Genomic DNA, 19,004 nt, shown 5'->3' with positions numbered 1-19,004 from the left:
ATTGGCTATACAATAGCTACTGTGGTGTAAGACTGGATAGGCTGTACAATAGCTACTTAGGTGTAAGGGACTGGATTGGCTGTTCCATAGCTACTGAGGTGTAAGGGACTGGATTGGCTGTTCCATAGCTACTGAGGTGTAAGGGAACTGGATTGGCTGTTCCATAGCTACTGAGGTGTAAAGGATTGGTTGTTCCATAGCTACTGAGGTGTAAGTGACTGGATTGGCTGATCCATAACTGCTGAGCTGTAAGTTACTGGATTGACTGCTCCATAGCAACTGAGGTGTAAGGAACTGGATTGGCTGTTCCATAGCTACTGAGGTGTAAGGGATTGGATTGGCTGTACCATAGCTACTGATGTGTGTGGATGTGTAAACTAAACTCACTGTTCTGTCTGTGTAATAAGTACAACAGGTGTTCAGTGGAGTGTGTGGTGGATGTGTGCCCATAGTATTAAATGGCCTTGTTTTGTCCAAACTGGTATGCTATTGCATAACAATTTATTAACAGACTCATGGCCAGTGTACACAGAATAGTTAAGTAATGCATAAAACCCCCAGCAGTCTATAAGTACAAAGTCTTTTTCTAAAGAATGTTTTATTTTTCACTGGAATCCTGCGACAAACACCTGAACAGGGATAGATTATCTCAAAGGATTATATTCTGTTGTATGTATTGAATATCATGTGCCTTTGCCCCATGTAGTCTCAGAACAGCAGAAAAGGGTCGCACTTTGCAACTCCACTGAACTGAAGCATAATGGGTGGTTGCATAGAACTGATGTTACAACAATAACCTGGAACGTATGGAAGCAATTGACTCAGAACAAGCAGGAGGTAATCTCAGAAAAGGGGAATTGACATGTGTTTGAAGGCTAGCTATTCGCATCGGTCCGCGCAATTCCCGGATCCTTGGGACGTCCCTACCCCATTGAAGTTGAAATTTAAAATGGTTAAGGTAAGTGTTAAGGTAAGGGTAGGGGTTATGGTTATGGTTAAGGTCAGGGTAAGGGTAGGGGATTTGCACAGCTGTTTATCAAGAGTTTATAGTTTACTAATTCAAATTTCACTGTGTGAGTGTTCTCATGAGATAATCAGTCACTTAACTCACCCACTTAGTGCCAGTTTGCCAGAAGAAAATCAAGGGCTAGCAGGTCTGGGCGGTGTTAGTCAGTGGTGCAGCAGCTTATATAGAACCAGAATGGAGCTGCTAGGCAAACAGTGCCATTGAAAAACAATCCCTAAGTAGACTAGTTTAGCACTGGGAGGAAAACCCAGTTATTCACGTGTCCCAGTGTACAGTAATATGCTGAAAACACACTCTCTCTCCATCCAACTCAGGAGGCTCCCCTAGCAACAAATTCTTCTGTCTAAAGGGGGTTTCAAAGTCAAGACTACCTGCCAGTCAGCCCTGTACTCAAAGGAGTCACTGTGTGTGTGTGTGTGTGAGTCACTGTTCCCTCTTTGCCCACTCACCCCTTTCCCTTAATCCTTACTTATCATCTCTCTCTCGGCTCTCGGCTCTCGGCTCCTCTCTCTCTCTCTCTCTCTCTCTCTCTCTCTCTCTCTCTCTCTCTCACCTCTCACTCTCTCTCTCTCTCTCTCTCTCTCTCTCTCTCTCTCTCTCTCTCTCTCTCTCTCTCTCTCTCTCTCTCTCTCTCACTCTCTCACCCTCTCTTCCTCTCCCTCTCTCTCTCCCTCTTCCATGCCCTGCAGTCTCTCTGAGGCCTGGCCAAGAGCCCAGCCCAGCCAGCAGGTCAGGCAGCAGCTCCCTCAGTGTCCCTGATCTCCAGAAACCTACCCTATCTCCCCGGGCACGACGGTGAGCCTCACCATAACCCAGTCCAGACTGATTCAAACACACACAAGACACTCACATGCAGAAACACACTCAAACTGAGAAGCAACCAGTATATACAGTTGAAGTCGGAAGTTTACATACATTAAGTTGACTGTGTCTTTAAACAGCTTGGAAAATTCCAGAAAATGATGTCATGGCTTTAGAAGCTTCTGATAGGCTAATTGACATCATTTGAGTCTATTGGAGGTGTACCTGTGGATGTATTTCAAGGCCTATCTTCAAACTCAGTGCCTCTTTGCTTGACATCATGGGAAAATCAAAAGAAATCAGCCAAGACCTCAGAAAGAAAATTATAGACCTCCACAAGTCTGGTTCATCCTTGGGAGCAATTTCCAAATGCCTGAAGGTACCACGTTCATCTGTACAAACAATAGTACGCAAGTATAGGACCTTGTGAAGATGCTGGAGGAAACAGGTACAAAAGTATCTATATCCACAGTAAAATGAGTCCTATATCGACATAATCTGAAAGGCCGCTCAGCAAGGAAGAAGCCACTGCTCCAAAACCGCCATAAAAAAGCCAGACTACGGTTTGCAACTGCACATGGGGACAAAGATCGTACTTTTTGGAGAAATATCCTCTGGTCTGATGAAACAAAAATGTAAACGTTTGGCCATTATGACCATCGTAATGTTTGGAGGAAAAAGGGGGTTGCTTGCAAGCCAAAGAACACCATCCCAACCGTGAAGCATGGGAGTGGCAGCATCATGCTGTGGGGGTGCTTTGCTGCAGGAGGGACTGGTGCACTTCACAAAATAGATGGCATCATGAGGAAGGAAAATTATGTGGATGTATTGAAGCAACATCTCAAGACATCAGTCAGGAAGTTAAAGCTTGGTCGCAAATGGGTCTTCCAAATGGACAATGACCCCAAGCATACTTCCAAAGTTGTGGCAAAATGTCTTAAGGACAACAAAGTCAAGGTATTGGAATGGCTATCACAAAGCCCTGACCTCAATCCTATAGAAAATGTGTGGGCAGGACTGAAAAAGCGTGTGCGAGCAAGGAGGCCTACAAACCTGACTCAGTTACACCAGCTCCGTCAGGAGGAATGGGCCAAAATTCACCCAACTTATTGTGGGAAGCTTGTGGAAGTCTACCTGAAACATTTGACCCAAGTTAAACAATTTAAAGGCAATGCTATCAAATACTAATTGAGTGTTTGTAAACTTCTGACCCACTGGGAATGTGATGAAATAAATAAAAGCTTAAATAAATCATTCTCTCTACTATTATTCTGACATTTCACATTCTTAAAATAAAGTGGTGATCCTAACTGACCTAAGACAGGGAATTTTTACTAGGATTAAATGTCAGGAATTGTGAAAAACTGAGTTTAAATGTATTTGGCTAAGGTGTATGTAAACTTTCGACTGTAATTGTCTTTCATGAGCTGCCTTTCCATTGAGTGATATATGAGCCTAGAGCAAGACAATACATGACACTGCTCTTTGTCCCATATATTGTGTCAAGGAATATCGGTTTGCTGAATGCGCTACAGTTACATTTACATTTGAGTCATTTAGCAGACGCTCTTATCTAGAGCAACTTACAGTAGTGAGTGCATACATTTTCATACTTTTTCGTTACTCTAATACAGTTAGAGTTATATTTTCCTCCTCATCTTGAAGTAGAGATATCACTCCTCCTTATTGTTATTACAGCTACTTATTACTGTGTACCTCTTGTATGTAGTACGCCAACATCTCCACGTCCACTCCATTCTGGAACTGCGTTGCCAAGCAACGGGGAGCCCAGGAGCCCACACACACTTTCTAGCATGGCCTCTTCCCCTCTTAAGACGAGTGGAGGAGGAGGAGGAGGAGGGAGGAAGGGTGCAGATGCTTCTCCAGCTAGCGGTCAGTGTGGAGGGGGCTCCACTTCCTCCTCCTCCGTTCCTAGCGCTCCGTTGTACCGGACGCATGGCATGCACATACACACTGAAGACATGGAGAGCCTCTCAGAACGCACCGCCGCCTGCTCCATACGGGAACCCGGAGGGGGAACACAGTCACCGCAACCAGCGGAGGAGGAAGTCGACATAGAGGGAGTCAAACTCAGGTAAAAATATGTGGAGGGGGGCGTGGTAATTATGTGCTAATTGGTAATTGATTAGTGAAAGTGCAGTATGTTGCAGGTGATTTATTTGCTTAAGAGGGTTTTAATATGCTTAAGAGGGTGAGATTTTTGAAGAGTTGCTCAGTGAAGTACTAAAACAGTGTGAGTGAGCTATGCAGGGCATTTCAACAAGTGTGTCGGTAGAATGAGAGGAAGTGGGAGTTGCAGCATTTCTGCACCTTCTATCAGAGTCCCTGGTCCCTGCTTTAAATCTTGGGGCATGAATATATTCCTTATTTTATGGGAACGTGCCTTTTAAAATGCGTATTATTGATCTTGAGGATGGAATCTCTCATATAAGAAATGTTTGGGAGAACAAGAATCTATGGGTAGTCTGTTGAGATTTGAATATCTAACATTTCTCATGCAGTGTTAGTCGGCCCACACAAAATGAACAGATGGTATTTGGATAATGTGAAATGAAGTGCTCTCAATCTGACTCTCATAGACCTCCAGATGATCAAATGAGTGTCCTCGAAATGTTGTAAATTATAGGATGAATAGTGCTTTGTCATTGACGTCAAGGCATCTCATCTCTCATCTTTATTTTTTATCTCTTTCTTTCTCTCATTCTCTCTTTCTCTACTCAGGTTGGTGAGCAACGGGGAAAGAAAGGGCTCAACACCATTGAAAGTAGAATCCATCTGCAACAGTCTCAACATTGTCAAGAACATTGGTGAGAAAAATGTAGCCAGTAGAACTGTCCATTCCATGCAAGGTGGAGGTAACATATGTATTCCACCCACAGTTCAGCCTCCAGAGCTGCTGCTGCTCTAACATAATGATCTTCTCTGTTCCACCACCTACAGTGCCTTGCAAAAGTATTCACCCCCCTTGGCGTTTTTCCGATTATGTTTTTCCGATTTTTATTTGGATTTCATGTAATGGACATACACAAAATAGTCCAAATTGGTGAAGTGAAATGAAAAAAATAACTTGTTTAAAAAAATCATAACAAATTAATAACGGAAAAGTGGTGCGTGCATATGTATTCACCCCCTTTGCTATGAAGCGCCTAAATAAGATCTGGTGCAACCAATTACCTCCAGAAGTCACATAATTAGCTAAATAAAGTCCACCTGTGTGCAATCTAAGTGTCACATGATCTCAGTTTATATACACCTGTTCTGAAAGGCCCCAGAGTCTACCACACCACTAAGCAAGGGGCACCACCAAGCAAGCGGCACCATAAAGACCAAGGAGCTCTCCAAACAGGTCAGGGACAAAGTTGTGGAGAAGTACAGATCAGGGTTGGGTTATAAAAAATATCAGAAACTTTGAACATCCCACGGAGCACCATTAAATCTATTATAAAAAAATGGAAAGAATATGGCACCACAACAAACCTGCCAAGAGAGGGCCGCCCACCAAAACTCACAGACCAGGCAAGAAGGGCATTAATCAGAGAGGCAACAAAGAGACCAAAGATAACCCTGAAGGAGCTGCAAAGCTCCACAGCAGAGATTGGAGTATCTGTCCATAGGACCACTTTAAGCCGTACACTTCACAGAGCTGGGCTTTACAGAAGAGTGGCCAGAAAAAAGCCATTGCTTAAAGAAAAAAATAAGCAAACACGTTTGGTGTTCGCCAAAAGGCATGTGGGAGACTCCCCAAACATATGGAAGAAGGTACTCTGGTCAGATAAGACTAAAATTGAGCATTTTGACCATCAAGGAAAACGCTATGTCTGGCGCAAACCCAACACCTCTCATCACCCCGAGAACACCATCCCCACAGTGAAGCATGGTGGTGGCAGCATCATGCTGTGGGGATGTTTTTCATCGGCAGGGACTGGGAAACTGGTCAGAATTGAAGGAATGCTGGATGGCGCTAAATACAGGGAAATTCTTGAGGAAACCTGTTTCAGTCTTCCAGAGATTTGAGACTGGGACGGACGTTCACCTTCCAGCAGGACAATGACGCTAAGCATACTGCTAAAGCAACACTCAAGTGGTTTAAGGGGAAACATTAAATGTCTTGGAATGGCTAGTCAAAGCCCAGACCTCAATCCAATTGAGAATGTGTGGTATGACTTAAAGATTGCTGTACACCAGCGGAACCCATCCAACTTGAAGGAGCTGGAGCAGTTTTGCCTTACAAATCCCAGTGGCTAGAGGTGCCAAGCTTATAGAGACATACCCCAAGAAACTTGCAGCTCTAATTGCTGGAAAAGGTGGCTCTACAAAGTATTGACTTTGGGGGGGGGGGGTGAATAATTATGCACGCTCAAGTTTTCTGTTTATTTGTCTTATTTCTTGTTTGTTACACAAAAAAAATTATTTTGCATCTTCGAAGTGGTAGGGATGTTGTGTAAATCAAATGATACAACCCCCCCAAAAAAATCAATTTTAATTCCAGGTTGTAAGGCAACAAAATAGGAAAAATGCCAAGGGGGGTGAATACTTTTGCAAGCCACTGTACACATGCGCAGGTAGTGGTACACACAAACACACGCATGCACACACACACACACACACACACTGCTGTTAACAACAACATATCCTATGCTATTGCCTTAAAAAGAACAAGATTTCCCTTAAGTTGAATCCATCTATCACTTACAACTTCACCGTGCATCCGTCAAGGTTGAAGGCTGAGTTTAGTGTGTTCGGGGCTTTGTTTTCTGTACTTACCGTAATGGGTATAGATGAGTTAAGATAGTGGTGTTCAGAGCAGGGTCACACCTGTTCTGCGGATGTAAATAAATGGATGTCCTTTGAATGGATGCATGAATGGAATAACTCTGGAGAAAGTGCTTCTTGTCAACATGTTGGTTCAAGCATGCCTCTCTGTCACGATCGTCTGACGAATGAGACCAAAGCGCAGCGCGTTGAGTGAACATGACTTTATTAAATTAAAGTGCAAGCACGAAAACCACAAAACAAATGACGATACGTGAAGTCCACAGTGACAAAGACTGAATACGGAACAAAAACCCACCCCACTAAGGTGAACACTGACAGTTTAAATATGGCTCCCAATCAGAGATAACGAGCCGACAGCTGACACTCGTTACCACTGATTGGGAGTCACACGACCAAACAAGGAAACCCAAACAAATACAACACAACCAATACCACACACAACCAAATGAACACACCCTGGCTCAAAATACACAGTCCCGGAGCCAGAGCGTGACAGTACCCCCTAAAGGCGCGGACTGCGACCGCGCCTCAAAACCCCAAACAGGGAGGGCTGGGTGGGCATTACTCCTCGGAGGCGGCTCCGGCTCCGGGCTTGACCACCACCCTTCTTCAATCCCCCCGTAGCGCCCCCGGTCCGATCTGACCCAGCTGGTAGGATCTGGACTGACGACGCGCACCCCTGGCTTGGCGCGTGAGGCAGGAACGGACCGGACCTGGCTGACGATACGCACCCTAGGCTTGATGCGTGGAGCCGGAACGGGCCTCACCAGGCTGACGACTCGCATCCCTGGCTTGGTGCGAGTAGTAGGAATGGGCTGGATCAGGCTGACGGCTCGCACCCTTGGCTTGGTGCGAGTAGCAGGGACGAGCTGAACCAGGCTGACGACTCGCACCCTTGGCTTGGTGCGAGTAGCAGGAACGGGCTGGACCAGGCCGACGACTCGTACCCCTGGCTTGGTGCGAGTAGCAGGAACGGGCTGGACCAGGCTGACGACTCGCCTCCCTGGCTTGGTGCGAGTAGCAGGAATGGGCTGGATCAGGCTGACGGCTCGCACCCTTGGCTTGGTGCGAGTAGCAGGAACGGGCTGGACCAGGCCGACGACTCGTACCCCTGGCTTGGTGCGAGTAGCAGGAACAGGCTGGATCCGGCTGACGACTCGCACCCTTGGCTTGGTGCGAGTAGCAGGAACAGGCCGGGCTGGGCTGGCGACGCACACCGTAGGCTCTGTGCGTGGAGCAGGAACAGGCCGGGCTGGGCTGACGACGCACACCGTAGGTTTTGTGCGTGGAGCAGGAACAGGCCGGGCTGGGCTGGCGACGCACACCGTAGGCTTTGTGCGTAGAGCAGGGACAGGCCGGGCTGGGCTGGCAACGCACCCCGTAGGCTTTGTGCGTAGAGCAGGAACAGGCCGGGCTGGGCTGGCGACGCACACCGTTAACTTAGTGCGTGGAGCAGGGACAGGCCTCACCGGACTGTGGAGACGGATAGGAGACCTGGAATGAAGAGCGGCCACAACCCGTCCCGGCTGAATGCCTACCCTCACACCCTCTGTGTGAGGCATCCGCACAGGACGTACAGGGCTGTGTACCCGTACCGACATGACAGCACGTGATACTGGAGCAGGATATCCGGGACCGCGGAGAGGCATAGGAGACCACGAGCGTTGAGCCGGCACACTCCGTCCTGGCTGCATACCCCCCTTCGCACGACACGTGCGGGGTGCTCGCACAGGACGTACAGGACTGTGCCGGACCACTCGTGGCACCGTACGCTGCTCCGCATACCGCGGAACCTGCCCCGTCCCATGCTGCCATGCCTGAGTACGGGAAGTTGGTTCCGCTCTCCATCCCGGCCTCGCCAACCTGCCTTCTGGCCCCCAAAACCCGGTGGCCTCCTCTCCAAATTGCCCTGTGGCAGCCTCCTGCTGCCCAGCCGCCCAAGCCATGTGCCCCCCCCCAAAAAACTTTTTGGGGTTGCCTCTCGTCCTTCCGACGATGACCCTGCTGACGCCGTTGCTCCTCTCCATCCTGGGTCTCCCCCTTCATCGCCCTCCGGTACCGGACGGCCTCCTCCTTCGTAATATGCCCCCAGCCGAGGAGGACATCCACCAGCGTTACCTCCTGCGTGTGTTCCTGGACACGCTGCTTGGTCCTGGTACGGTGGGTTTTTCTGTCACGATCGTCTGACGAATGAGACCAAAGCGCAGCGCGTTGAGTGAACATGACTTTATTAAATTAAAGTGCAAGCACGAAAACCACAAAACAAATGACGATACGTGAAGTCCACAGTGACAAAGACTGAATACGGAACAAAAACCCACCCCACTAAGGTGAACACTGACAGTTTAAATATGTCTCCCAATCAGAGATAACGAGCCGACAGCTGACACTCGTTACCACTGATTGGGAGTCACACGACCAAACAAGGAAACCCAAACAAATACAACACAACCAATACCACACACAACCAAATGAACACACCCTGGCTCAAAATACACAGTCCCGGAGCCAGAGCGTGACACTCTCTCTTTCTCCTCTCTCAATCTCACCCTCTCTCTCCCTCTCTTATATAAGTGTCAATACCAGACGCCCACCTACAGTAGGTGAGCATTTTAATCTGACTGAGGGGGCTTATGCAACTGTTTCCTGCTGTTCAACATCACCTTAACCTCTATGTAGCGTGAGAAGACAGAACATAAACATGCATGCCAACAATGCATGCATGCATGCATGCACACACACACACACACACACACACACACACACACACACACACACACACACACACACAGTGCCAATGTTCTCCTCCGCAACTAACCACCCTGCTTATCAATGTGCAAGTGTCCAGCCCTCTTTCACCTGAAACTGGCTGAGGGAGAGGTAAAGAGAAAGAAAGGAGAGGACTTAAAGAGAAATGTGAAGTCAGTCAGCCACTGGCGGCCTGCCAACACGCAAAGGAGATGAGATCCATTATTTCAAAGGAGATGAGATCCATTCTTTCAAAGGAGATGAGATCCATTATTTCAAAGGAGCTGAGATCCATTCTTTCAAAAGAGCTGGGATCCATTCTTTCAAAGAACGTGAGATCCATTCTTTCAAAGGAGATGAGATCTATTCTTTCAAAGGAGATGAGATCTATTCTTTCAAAGGAGATGAGATCCATTCTTTCGAAGGAAATTAGATAAATTATTTCAAAGGAGATGAGATCTATTCTTTCAAAGGAGATGAGATCCATTCTTTCCAAATTGACTGTACACAATAACTCATGTAGTTACAACTCCACGATGTCACACAAATATGAAGGGAACGTTTTAGTTCTGGGTCACAGGGGTCAGTGTAAAGACACCAAAGTGTGGTTGTGAGTTATAAGTTTGATTCCCCCATGGGCCACATATTCTGTATGATGTGGCTTCGGACTAAAGTTCTGCTAAATAACCCTAATAATATATGATTGTTATCAAACCAAACATGCCTGTGTCCTCAGACTCATGTTGTCTTGCTTCTGTCCTTTGTTCTTTCTGTTTTGTCCCTTTTTGTCCCTCCAGCCTTCCTCTACCAGGAGTACCGGGACACATCCAAGCAGCAGGAGATCGAGCAGCGACGGCAGCAGGATGGGTTGACCTTGGGGGTCAGCACGGGGTTAGGGGTGACATCCCCACCGGCCCTGCAGCTGCAGCTGAGGAACAACTCTCGCTCTCTGAGTCTGTGGCAGAACCTGGAGGTCGTGCAGCAGAGTGGCCTGCTCACCCAGCTATCGCAGAGAGAGGTCATCATACAAGAGGTGAGAGGTCAAAGGTCATACAGTAGAAGGAAGGGCTGTCACGATCGTCTAGAACAGATGAAGACCAAGGCGCAGCGTTGCAGACGAACATACTGAACTTTATTATCTTCAGTGATAATAAGCACCACAAAACAACAAAACGATAACGTGACAGTTCACGGTCTAACACAACAGACTAGAAACAAGATCCCACCAACACTAAGGGAAAACCGACAGTTTAAATATGGCTCCCAATCAGAGACAACCAGCCACAGCTGACACTCGTTGCCTCTGATTGGGAGTCACTCAGGCCAACAAAGAAATAAACAAACTAGAACTCCCAACAAAGAAATACAACACATAGAATGAACACACCCTGGCTCAACATATAGAGTCCCAGAGCCAGGGTGTGACAATACCCCCCCCTAAAGGCGCGGACTGCGACCGCGCCTCAACTAGAACAAAACAGGGGAGGGCTGGGTGGGTATTCCTCCTCGGCGGCGGTTCTGGCTCCGGGCTTGCCCACCACCCTCCAATAAACCCCCCATAGCGCCCCTGGTCCGGTCTGGCCCCGCTGGCTGGGGCTGAACTGGACGTAGCAGGAGCGGTTAGCTTCAGCTCCGTTGTGGAGCAGTTGACCGGTACCTGATTAGGCACTGGTGACCCAGGCACGGGTTGTGCTGGACTGACGACGCGCACCCCTGGCTTGGTGCGTGGAGCCGGAACGGGCCGGACCGGGCTGACGACTCGCACCCCTGGCTTGGTGCGTGGAGTAGGAACGGGCCGGACCGGGCTGACGATGCGCACCCCTGGCTTGGTGCGTGGAGCAGGAACGGGCCGGACCGGGCTGACGATGCGCACCCCTGGCTTGGTGCGTGGAGCAGGGACAGGCCGGACCGGGCTGGCGACGCACACCGTAGGCTTGGTGCGTGGACCAGGGACAGGCCGGACTGGGCTGGCGACGCACACCGTAGGCTTGGTGCGTGGAGCAGGGACAGGCCGGACCGGGCTGGCGACGCACACCGTAGGCTTGGTGCGTGGAGCAGGGACAGGCCGGACCGGGCTGGCGACGCACACCGTAGGCTTGGTGCGTGGAGCAGGGACAGGCCGGACCGGGCTAGCGACGCACACCGTAGGCTTGGTGCGTGGAGCAGGGACAGGCCGGACTGGGCTGGCGACGCACACCGTAGGCTTGGTGCGTGGAGCAGGGACAGGCCGGACCGGGCTGGCGACGCACACCGTAGGCTTGGTGCGAGGGGCCGTAACAGGCCGGACCGTACTGGGGACACACACCACTGGCTCTACCCCAGGATCTGGAACGGGCCGGACCGGACTGGTAACACACCCCAGTACCTCTCGCCGTGCCTCTAAACCTTCTTTCCCTACTTTGACCAGTGGCCCCCGTAACCTGGTGGCCTTCTGAATACGCCCCTTTTCTGCCTCCGTCAGCCCCGTCGTCCATGCCCTGTGCCCCCCCCTAAAAATGTTTTGGGGTTGCCTCTCGACCGTCCGACGACGACACTGATCACGCCGTTGCTCCTCTCTCCGTCGCCTCTCTACTGTCTCACTCCATGGCCGGCGATCCATCCCGGCCATGATTTCCTCACAGGTCCAGGACCCCTGCCCGTCTAAGATCTGCTCCCACGTCCAGGCCGCCTGCTCCTGGACACGCTGCTTGGTCCTGTGATGGTGGGATCTTCTGTCACGATCATCTAGAACAGATGAAGACCAAGGCGCAGCGTTGCAGACGAACATACTGAACTTTATTATCTTCAGTGATAATAAGCACCACAAAACAACAAAACGATAACGTGACAGTTCACGGTCTAACACAACAGACTAGAAACAAGATCCCACCAACACTAAGGGAAAACCGACAGTTTAAATATGGCTCCCAATCAGAGACAACCAGCCACAGCTGACACTCGTTGCCTCTGATTGGGAGTCACTCAGGCCAACAAAGAAATAAACAAACTAGAACTCCCAACAAAGAAATACAACACATAGAATGAACACACCCTGGCTCAACATATAGAGTCCCAGAGCCAGGGTGTGACAAGGGCAGAGAGAGAGAGAGGTCAAAGGTTATACTGGAGGGTGAAAAGTCAGAGAGGTCTTACTGGTGGTGAATGGGAAGTGAGAGCCTTACATGACCTGTGTCCTCTCTCTCTTCTCTAGGCCATGTTTGAGCTGGTGACCTCAGAGGCATCCTACTACAAGAGTCTGGAGGTGCTGGAGACCCACTTCCTGAAGAACCCTGTGCTGGTCAACACACTCAGCCAATCAGACATGCACTTCCTGTTCTCCAACATCAAGGAGGTGATGAAGGCCAGCGAGAGGTAAGAGAAGCGTGTGTGTGTGACTAATCAGCCCCTCATTCTCTCTGCAACGTGTGATTACTGACCCCACTAAACTGCTGTTAAGCTTTCTGAAAGTAAAAGGTTAACAAGTCCTTATTAATCTTTCATTCCTTATCATACTGTAATAGTTGTATAGTGACCTTTATTCACCTGTCCCCTGCTGGTGATGTCATACTATACATCCTTCCTTAGGTTCCTGATGGACCTGGAGAACCGTATCGAACAGTCCCTCCAGATCTCAGAGGTGTGTGACATCGTCCACCACCACGCCGTCAAGCACTTTCACGTCTTTATCACCTATGTCATCAACCAGGTGTACCAGGAGAAGAACTACCGACGCATTCTGTGGGTACCCCTCCAACTAATGTCTATAGTAGTAGGATATGTGGTTTAACATCTCTGTTGGTACCCCTCCAACTAATGTCTACAGTAGTAGGATATGTGGTTTAACCTCTCTGTGGGTACCCCTCCAACTAATGTCTATAGTAGTAGGATATGTGGTGTAACCTCTCTGTGGGTACCCCTCCAACTAATGTCTATAGTAGTAGGATATGTGGTGTAACCTCTCTGTGGGTACCCATCCAACTAATGTCTATAGTAGTAGGATATGTGGTTTAACATCTCTGTTGGTACCCCTCCAACTAATGTCTATAGTAGTAGGATATGTGGTGTAACCTCTCTGTGCAGTAGTACAATATGGATGGTGTTGTGGTTGGTATGGTATGACTTTCTGCACAATGGAAAGTCATGTGGTGGTTTGAACATGCCTGTGTTTTGTGTTGGCTGTCTTTGGGGTGGTTTGAACATGCCTGTGTTTTGTGTTGGCTGTCTTTGTGGTGGTTTGAACATGCCTGTGTTTTGTCCAGCCAGGGAAACCAGTCGTTCCGCGAGGCCATGGCTCAGCTGGAGAACCAGCCGCGTGTCCGAGGCCTCTCCTTCACCTCCTTCCTCATCCTCCCCTTCCAGAGGATCACAAGACTCAAAATGTTGGTCCAGGTAAGTGGAGCAAGAGAGTGGGCTGAAACAAGATGGGGAAGCATGGCGTTGCTGAAAAGCGAATAATGGTTGTGATAATGCTTTACTGTGTGCTAACATATTGCAGTATCAGTATTCAGTATTTTTTTTTTTGGTGTTGAGCTTTTGATGCTGTGTTTGCTTGCAGAACATTCTGAAGAAGGCAGAGGAGAATTCTGAGAGGGAGGCCAATGCCATCAAGGCTCACCAGCAGCTGGAGCAGGTACGGTAGGGAGGGGTGCTGACTTTTCTTGGGTCCATTACTGACGCAGGTACAGTAACAGTACCAGACCAGTTTACAGTACTAAACTAGTTTACAGTATCAAACCAGTTTACAGTACTAAACCAGTTTACAGTACCAAACCAGTTTACAGTACTAAACCAGTTTATAGTACTAAACCAGTTTACAGTATCAAACCAGTTTACAGTATTAAACCAGTTTACAGTACCAAACCAGTTTACAGTACCAAACCAGTTTACAGTACTAAACTAGTTTACAGTATCAAACCAGTTTACAGTACTAAACCAGTTTACAGTACCAAACCAGTTTACAGTACTAAACCAGTTTATAGTACTAAACCAGTTTACAGTATCAAACCAGTTTACAGTATTAAACCAGTTTACAGTACTAAACCAGTTTACAGTACTAAACCAGTTTACAGTACCAAACCAGTTTACAGTACTAAACCAGTCTGGGCGAGATGACAGGGTGCTGGATTTGGTTCAGTACTGGCCTGGGGCGTGTTAGAGGAAGTAGTGCGGGTGGTGATTATGGCATGTCATGGTGTTGAGTGTTGCATCAAAAACAATCATCGCCATCATCATGTTGGGAAGACTTAGTGTTGCCACAACTCTCTGTGTATTGAATTATGATTGTCATGATGAGGTTAATTGTCGTCGCCACAAACAAAGGAATGTAGTTTTAATTGGAGCATCAAGTATAGCCTCTACATAAACATTTAGTTTGCTCTCTGAAACAGGTTTAGCAGCCATTCCTTTGGACTCACAATTTGCATATATTCTTTGCCTCCCAGTAATGTTTGTTAAAGAGATTCTCCGGTACTTTTATATAATTTTTTGCCAGTAGTTCTGAAAGTGGAGCTCATGAGCCACTCGACTTCGTCTCGGGCCTAACAACACCCGTGCCAATATATCCTCCAAACACCGGCTTCTTTGGCATTATTGCTTGATTATACCATGGCATTGTTGAATACTCCTTTCTGATTGGCTTGAAGGTCATTCTAGAGTGTGCATTATTTCCCTATAATGCATGGTATATTTGCACGGTATAATTCAATGGCTATAGTTCATTTTTACATGTTTTGTTTGAGCTGCTTTTGAATAGCAAGCTAAGACTGATGGTTTGGTTAGCTAAACTAGCAAGTCTGTTTGTTTGGTTACCACGGCAACTACTGTAGCTATCTAGTAAACTTGCTAGCTACTTCAGTGGATGTTGAACACATTTTTTGTGGCAAATGAACACATTTCTACTGGCAAATGTGCTAAAATATAGCCATGGTATAAAAGGGATAATCAATGAGGCGTTATGCGTTCTCTGGAAAAGAATGCAGATCTGTGGAATGTCAGTTCCACTCCGCTAGCACATCGTGGAACACACCTTTTACGTCGTTGATTATCCCTTACATAAACTACACATTGACACATCCAGCCCAAAGCGGGAGGTTTAAAAAATACTTACTAGTCGCCAAAGTTCCGGAGCATGTCTTTAACTGCCTATATACAATTCCAAGGGAGTGTTGGGATGTGTTCCTTATATAATGGTTTGTTTGTGCGCATGTCAGATTGTGAAGGAGTGCAACGAGGGTGTGAGGAAGATGAGTCGTACAGAGGAACTCATCAGCATTGAGAAAACACTGGAGTTCAAGTCTAAGGTACCTGCAGCCGCCAGTCATGTGACAACATGTCTATATTCTGTATAGTCAAACAGTGACACTGCCAGACTGGCACAAACAGACTTGATCAAAGGTTATCTATCTCAGTTAGGTTCATTGCCTGTTTGAATCCTTTAAGGAGATCGATAGACTGAAATGTTGGCATTTCAACAACAACAACAAATCTGATGTAAATAAAGACATCTCCATGATCTATAATAACCCTGAGTTGAACTCTGACCTTGTGACCTGTGACCCTCTCCCTCCAGTCGGTGCCGGTGATCTCCCACTCCCGCTGGCTGCTGAAGAAGGGTGAGGTGCAGCAGATGGCCGGGCCCAAGAGCACTAGGACCATGCGGAGCAAGAAGCTCCACCACCCTGTCTACCTGTTCCTCTTTAACAACCTGCTGCTCATCACCAAGCGCAGCTCCAGGTCAGCACATGACATCATCACACAGAGACAGCTAGTGGTCATTGGGGGTCGCAGTGTACACCCACTTTCAGTTTGGGACTTTCTATTGCTCCCCCTCACAACACATTATTTTGTATACAGGCAGTTTTGAAGTCTACTACCTGCCAAACTGCCCTTTGCTCACAGGAGGCTTTGTGAATGTGTGTGTCTGTGTGTGCGTGTCTCCGTCAGTGGTGAGAAGTTCCAGGTGCTGGACTCGTGCACGCGGGCCATGCTGAGGACTGAGGACCTGGAAGACCATGGTCAGATGCTGGCCAACGTGTTCAACCTGAAACTCCTGGAGAACCAGGAGGAGAGGCCTGTCAACTACATGCTCAAGACCTCCAGCATGTGAGTGACTACAACTAACAGTATTATATTTGAGCCTCAAGCCCCCTCGGCACCTAGAGTACTCTGTACACTACTTCTCTGTATGTCATTGATCCGTTATAAACAATCTCCCATGTGTGCTTGTGTGCTGCTGCCAGGAGTGATAAGCTGCGCTGGATCTGTGCTCTCACGCCAAACCGCCGCCCGCGATTCATGTCTACAATCGCCCACCGACCAGGTGAGAAGTACACAAAGATGACACACACCGACTCAGAGATGACATCCACTACTCACAGCTGAACTCTTAGGTACCAAATAACAGGTGGTATATACAGTATGTTATTAATGTGCCACTGTGTGTGTGTGTGTGTGTGTGTGTGTGTGTGTGTGTGTGTGTGTGTGTGTGTGTGTGTGTGTGTTTGCGTGCGTGTGTGTGTGTGGTCAGCCTTTCCCCAGGTCCAGTGTATTCAGTCATACTCGTCTCAGGAGCCAGATGAGCTGTCTATTGAGATGGCTGACGTGCTGAACATCCTGGAGACGACAGACGATGGTGAGACCAGACAACATATCTCCTGGGAGATCTTATTACTAGCTCTACTGTAGATTTACCAGGCTGCCTGTTATTTAATATCTCTCCCTTTACTCCCTCTCTTTCTTTATCTACACTCCTCTTCCACTCTTCCCTCTCTTTCTCTCTCTCCCCTCTCGCTCTCACTCTCTTTCTCCCCTCTATCACCCCCTCAGGCTGGATGATGGGTGAGATGCTCCATGATGGAGAGAGGGGCTGGTTCCCCTGTCGGGTGGTAGAAGAGATCCAAAACCAGGAAGTGCGGGCCCAGAACCTCAGGGAGTCAGAGGATCCACCTGGCCCAGGGAGGGGGCGCTTCCTCAGGGGCCAGGCTGGGCTCCAGGGGGGGCAGACGCAACCCCAAAACACCCAAAGTCTCACATTTCTTCAGTACCTGGACTGACCAGTCAGAGGAGGAGCAGTGAAGCACATGATATTCCACCCTGAAAGTGGTTGGTTGGAACCCCCTGGCAGCAATCTTTACTGGACCACATGGATCAAATGACAGAGATCATGGGATTTGAGCATGGGATTGCAATGGAGGAAAGTGACATCATGCAATGACATTATTTCCAGTTAACTGTTTCCCTTTCTCAGGTGGTTTTGGTGTGCCAGGGTTTAGGGTCCCAGGCTGCAGGGTTTAGGGTCCCAGGCTCCAGGGTTTAGGGTCCCAGGCTCCAGGCTCCAGGGTTTAGGGATCCAGGCTCCAGGGTTTAGGGTCCCAGACTCCAGGGTTTAGGGTTTAGGGTCCCAGGCTCCAGGGTTTAGGGTTTAGGCTCCCAGGCTCCAGGGTTTAGGGTCCCAGGCTCCAGGCTCCAGGCTCCAGGGTTTAGGGTCCCAGGCTCCAGGGTTTAGGTTCCCAGACTCCAGGTTCCAGGGTTTAGGGTCCCAGGCTCCAGGTTCCAGGGTTTAGGGTCCCAGGCTCCAGGGTTTAGGTTCCCAGGCTCCAGTGTTTAAGGTCCCAGGCTCCAGGGTTAAGGGTCCCAGGCTCTCCCAATGTGTTCTACGATCAGAGCGCTTCTTCCATAACTCCACACACTGCATGTCTTACAATACCTCCAGTGGAATTGTCACGATCGTTGTAAGAGGCAGACCAAGGCGCAGCGTGATAGGCGTACATCTTTTAATGAGTACTTGACACCATAACAAAACAACAAAATGATACGTGAAGTCTAAAGGTTCACCAACACAAACCTATACAGAACAAGATCCCACAAATAACTAGTGCCAACAGGCTGCCTAAGTATGGTTCCCAATCAGAGACAACGAGAATCAACTGCCTCTGATTGGGAACCACCCTGGCCAACATAGAAAACACGAACTAGAACACAACATAGAAAATCACACATAGAAAATCCACACCCTGGCTCAACATATAAGAGTCCCCAGAGCCAGGGCGTGATAGTACCCCCCCTCCCAAAGGCGCGGACTGCGACCGCGCCAACCAAACCCAACAGGGGAAGGGCCGGGTGGGCATTCCGCCTCGGAGGCGGATCCGGCTCCGGGCGTGACCACCACTCTCTCGCTACCCCCCCGTAGCTTCCCTGGTCTGGTCTGGCCCTGCTGGCCGGAGCTGGACTGGACACCGGTGGAGCGGATTGCTCAGGCACCGGTGGAACAGGCACGGGCTGTGCCGGACTGACGACGCGCACCACTGGCTTGGTGCGGGGAGCAGGAACAGGCCGGACCGGGCTGACGACGCGCACCACTGGCTTGGTGCGGGGAGCAGGAACGGGCCGGACCGGGCTGGCGACGCGCACCACTGGCTTGGTGCGGGGAGCAGGAACAGGCCGGACTGGGCTGACGACGCGCACCACTGGCTTGGTGCGGGGAGCAGGAACGGGCCGGACCGGGCTGACGACGCGCACCATTGGCTTGGTGCGGGGAGCAGGAACAGGCCGGACCGGGCTGGCGACGCGCACCACTGGCTTGGTGCGGGGAGCAGGAACAGGCCGGACCGGGCTGGCGACGGGCACCACAGGCTTGGTGCGAGGGACAGGAACA

General features: G+C 49.1%; 1 protein-coding gene across 1 annotated transcript in view; it reads left to right on the top strand.

Moving 5' to 3' along the window:
• Nucleotides 1-18,138, top strand: part of LOC121567692 (ephexin-1-like) — a 52,376-nt gene extending 34,238 nt beyond the window's left edge. The window contains exons 3-16 of the mRNA XM_041877907.1: nt 1,717-1,822; nt 3,558-3,923; nt 4,571-4,656; nt 10,171-10,406; nt 12,564-12,724; nt 12,938-13,090; nt 13,612-13,741; nt 13,908-13,982; nt 15,562-15,651; nt 15,921-16,084; nt 16,295-16,453; nt 16,591-16,670; nt 16,878-16,982; nt 17,177-18,138. Coding sequence (XP_041733841.1) covers nt 1,717-1,822; nt 3,558-3,923; nt 4,571-4,656; nt 10,171-10,406; nt 12,564-12,724; nt 12,938-13,090; nt 13,612-13,741; nt 13,908-13,982; nt 15,562-15,651; nt 15,921-16,084; nt 16,295-16,453; nt 16,591-16,670; nt 16,878-16,982; nt 17,177-17,403 — 2,138 coding nt within the window. The 3' untranslated portion in view covers nt 17,404-18,138. The remainder of the gene's footprint in view (nt 1-1,716; nt 1,823-3,557; nt 3,924-4,570; nt 4,657-10,170; nt 10,407-12,563; nt 12,725-12,937; nt 13,091-13,611; nt 13,742-13,907; nt 13,983-15,561; nt 15,652-15,920; nt 16,085-16,294; nt 16,454-16,590; nt 16,671-16,877; nt 16,983-17,176) is intronic.
• The last annotated feature ends 866 nt before the right edge of the window (nt 18,139-19,004 follow it).

The sequence above is a fragment of the Coregonus clupeaformis genome, chromosome 6, assembly GCF_020615455.1.
Source record: "Coregonus clupeaformis isolate EN_2021a chromosome 6, ASM2061545v1, whole genome shotgun sequence".
Lineage (NCBI taxonomy): Eukaryota > Metazoa > Chordata > Actinopteri > Salmoniformes > Salmonidae > Coregonus > Coregonus clupeaformis.
This window is presented reverse-complemented; position numbering and strand designations above follow the sequence as displayed.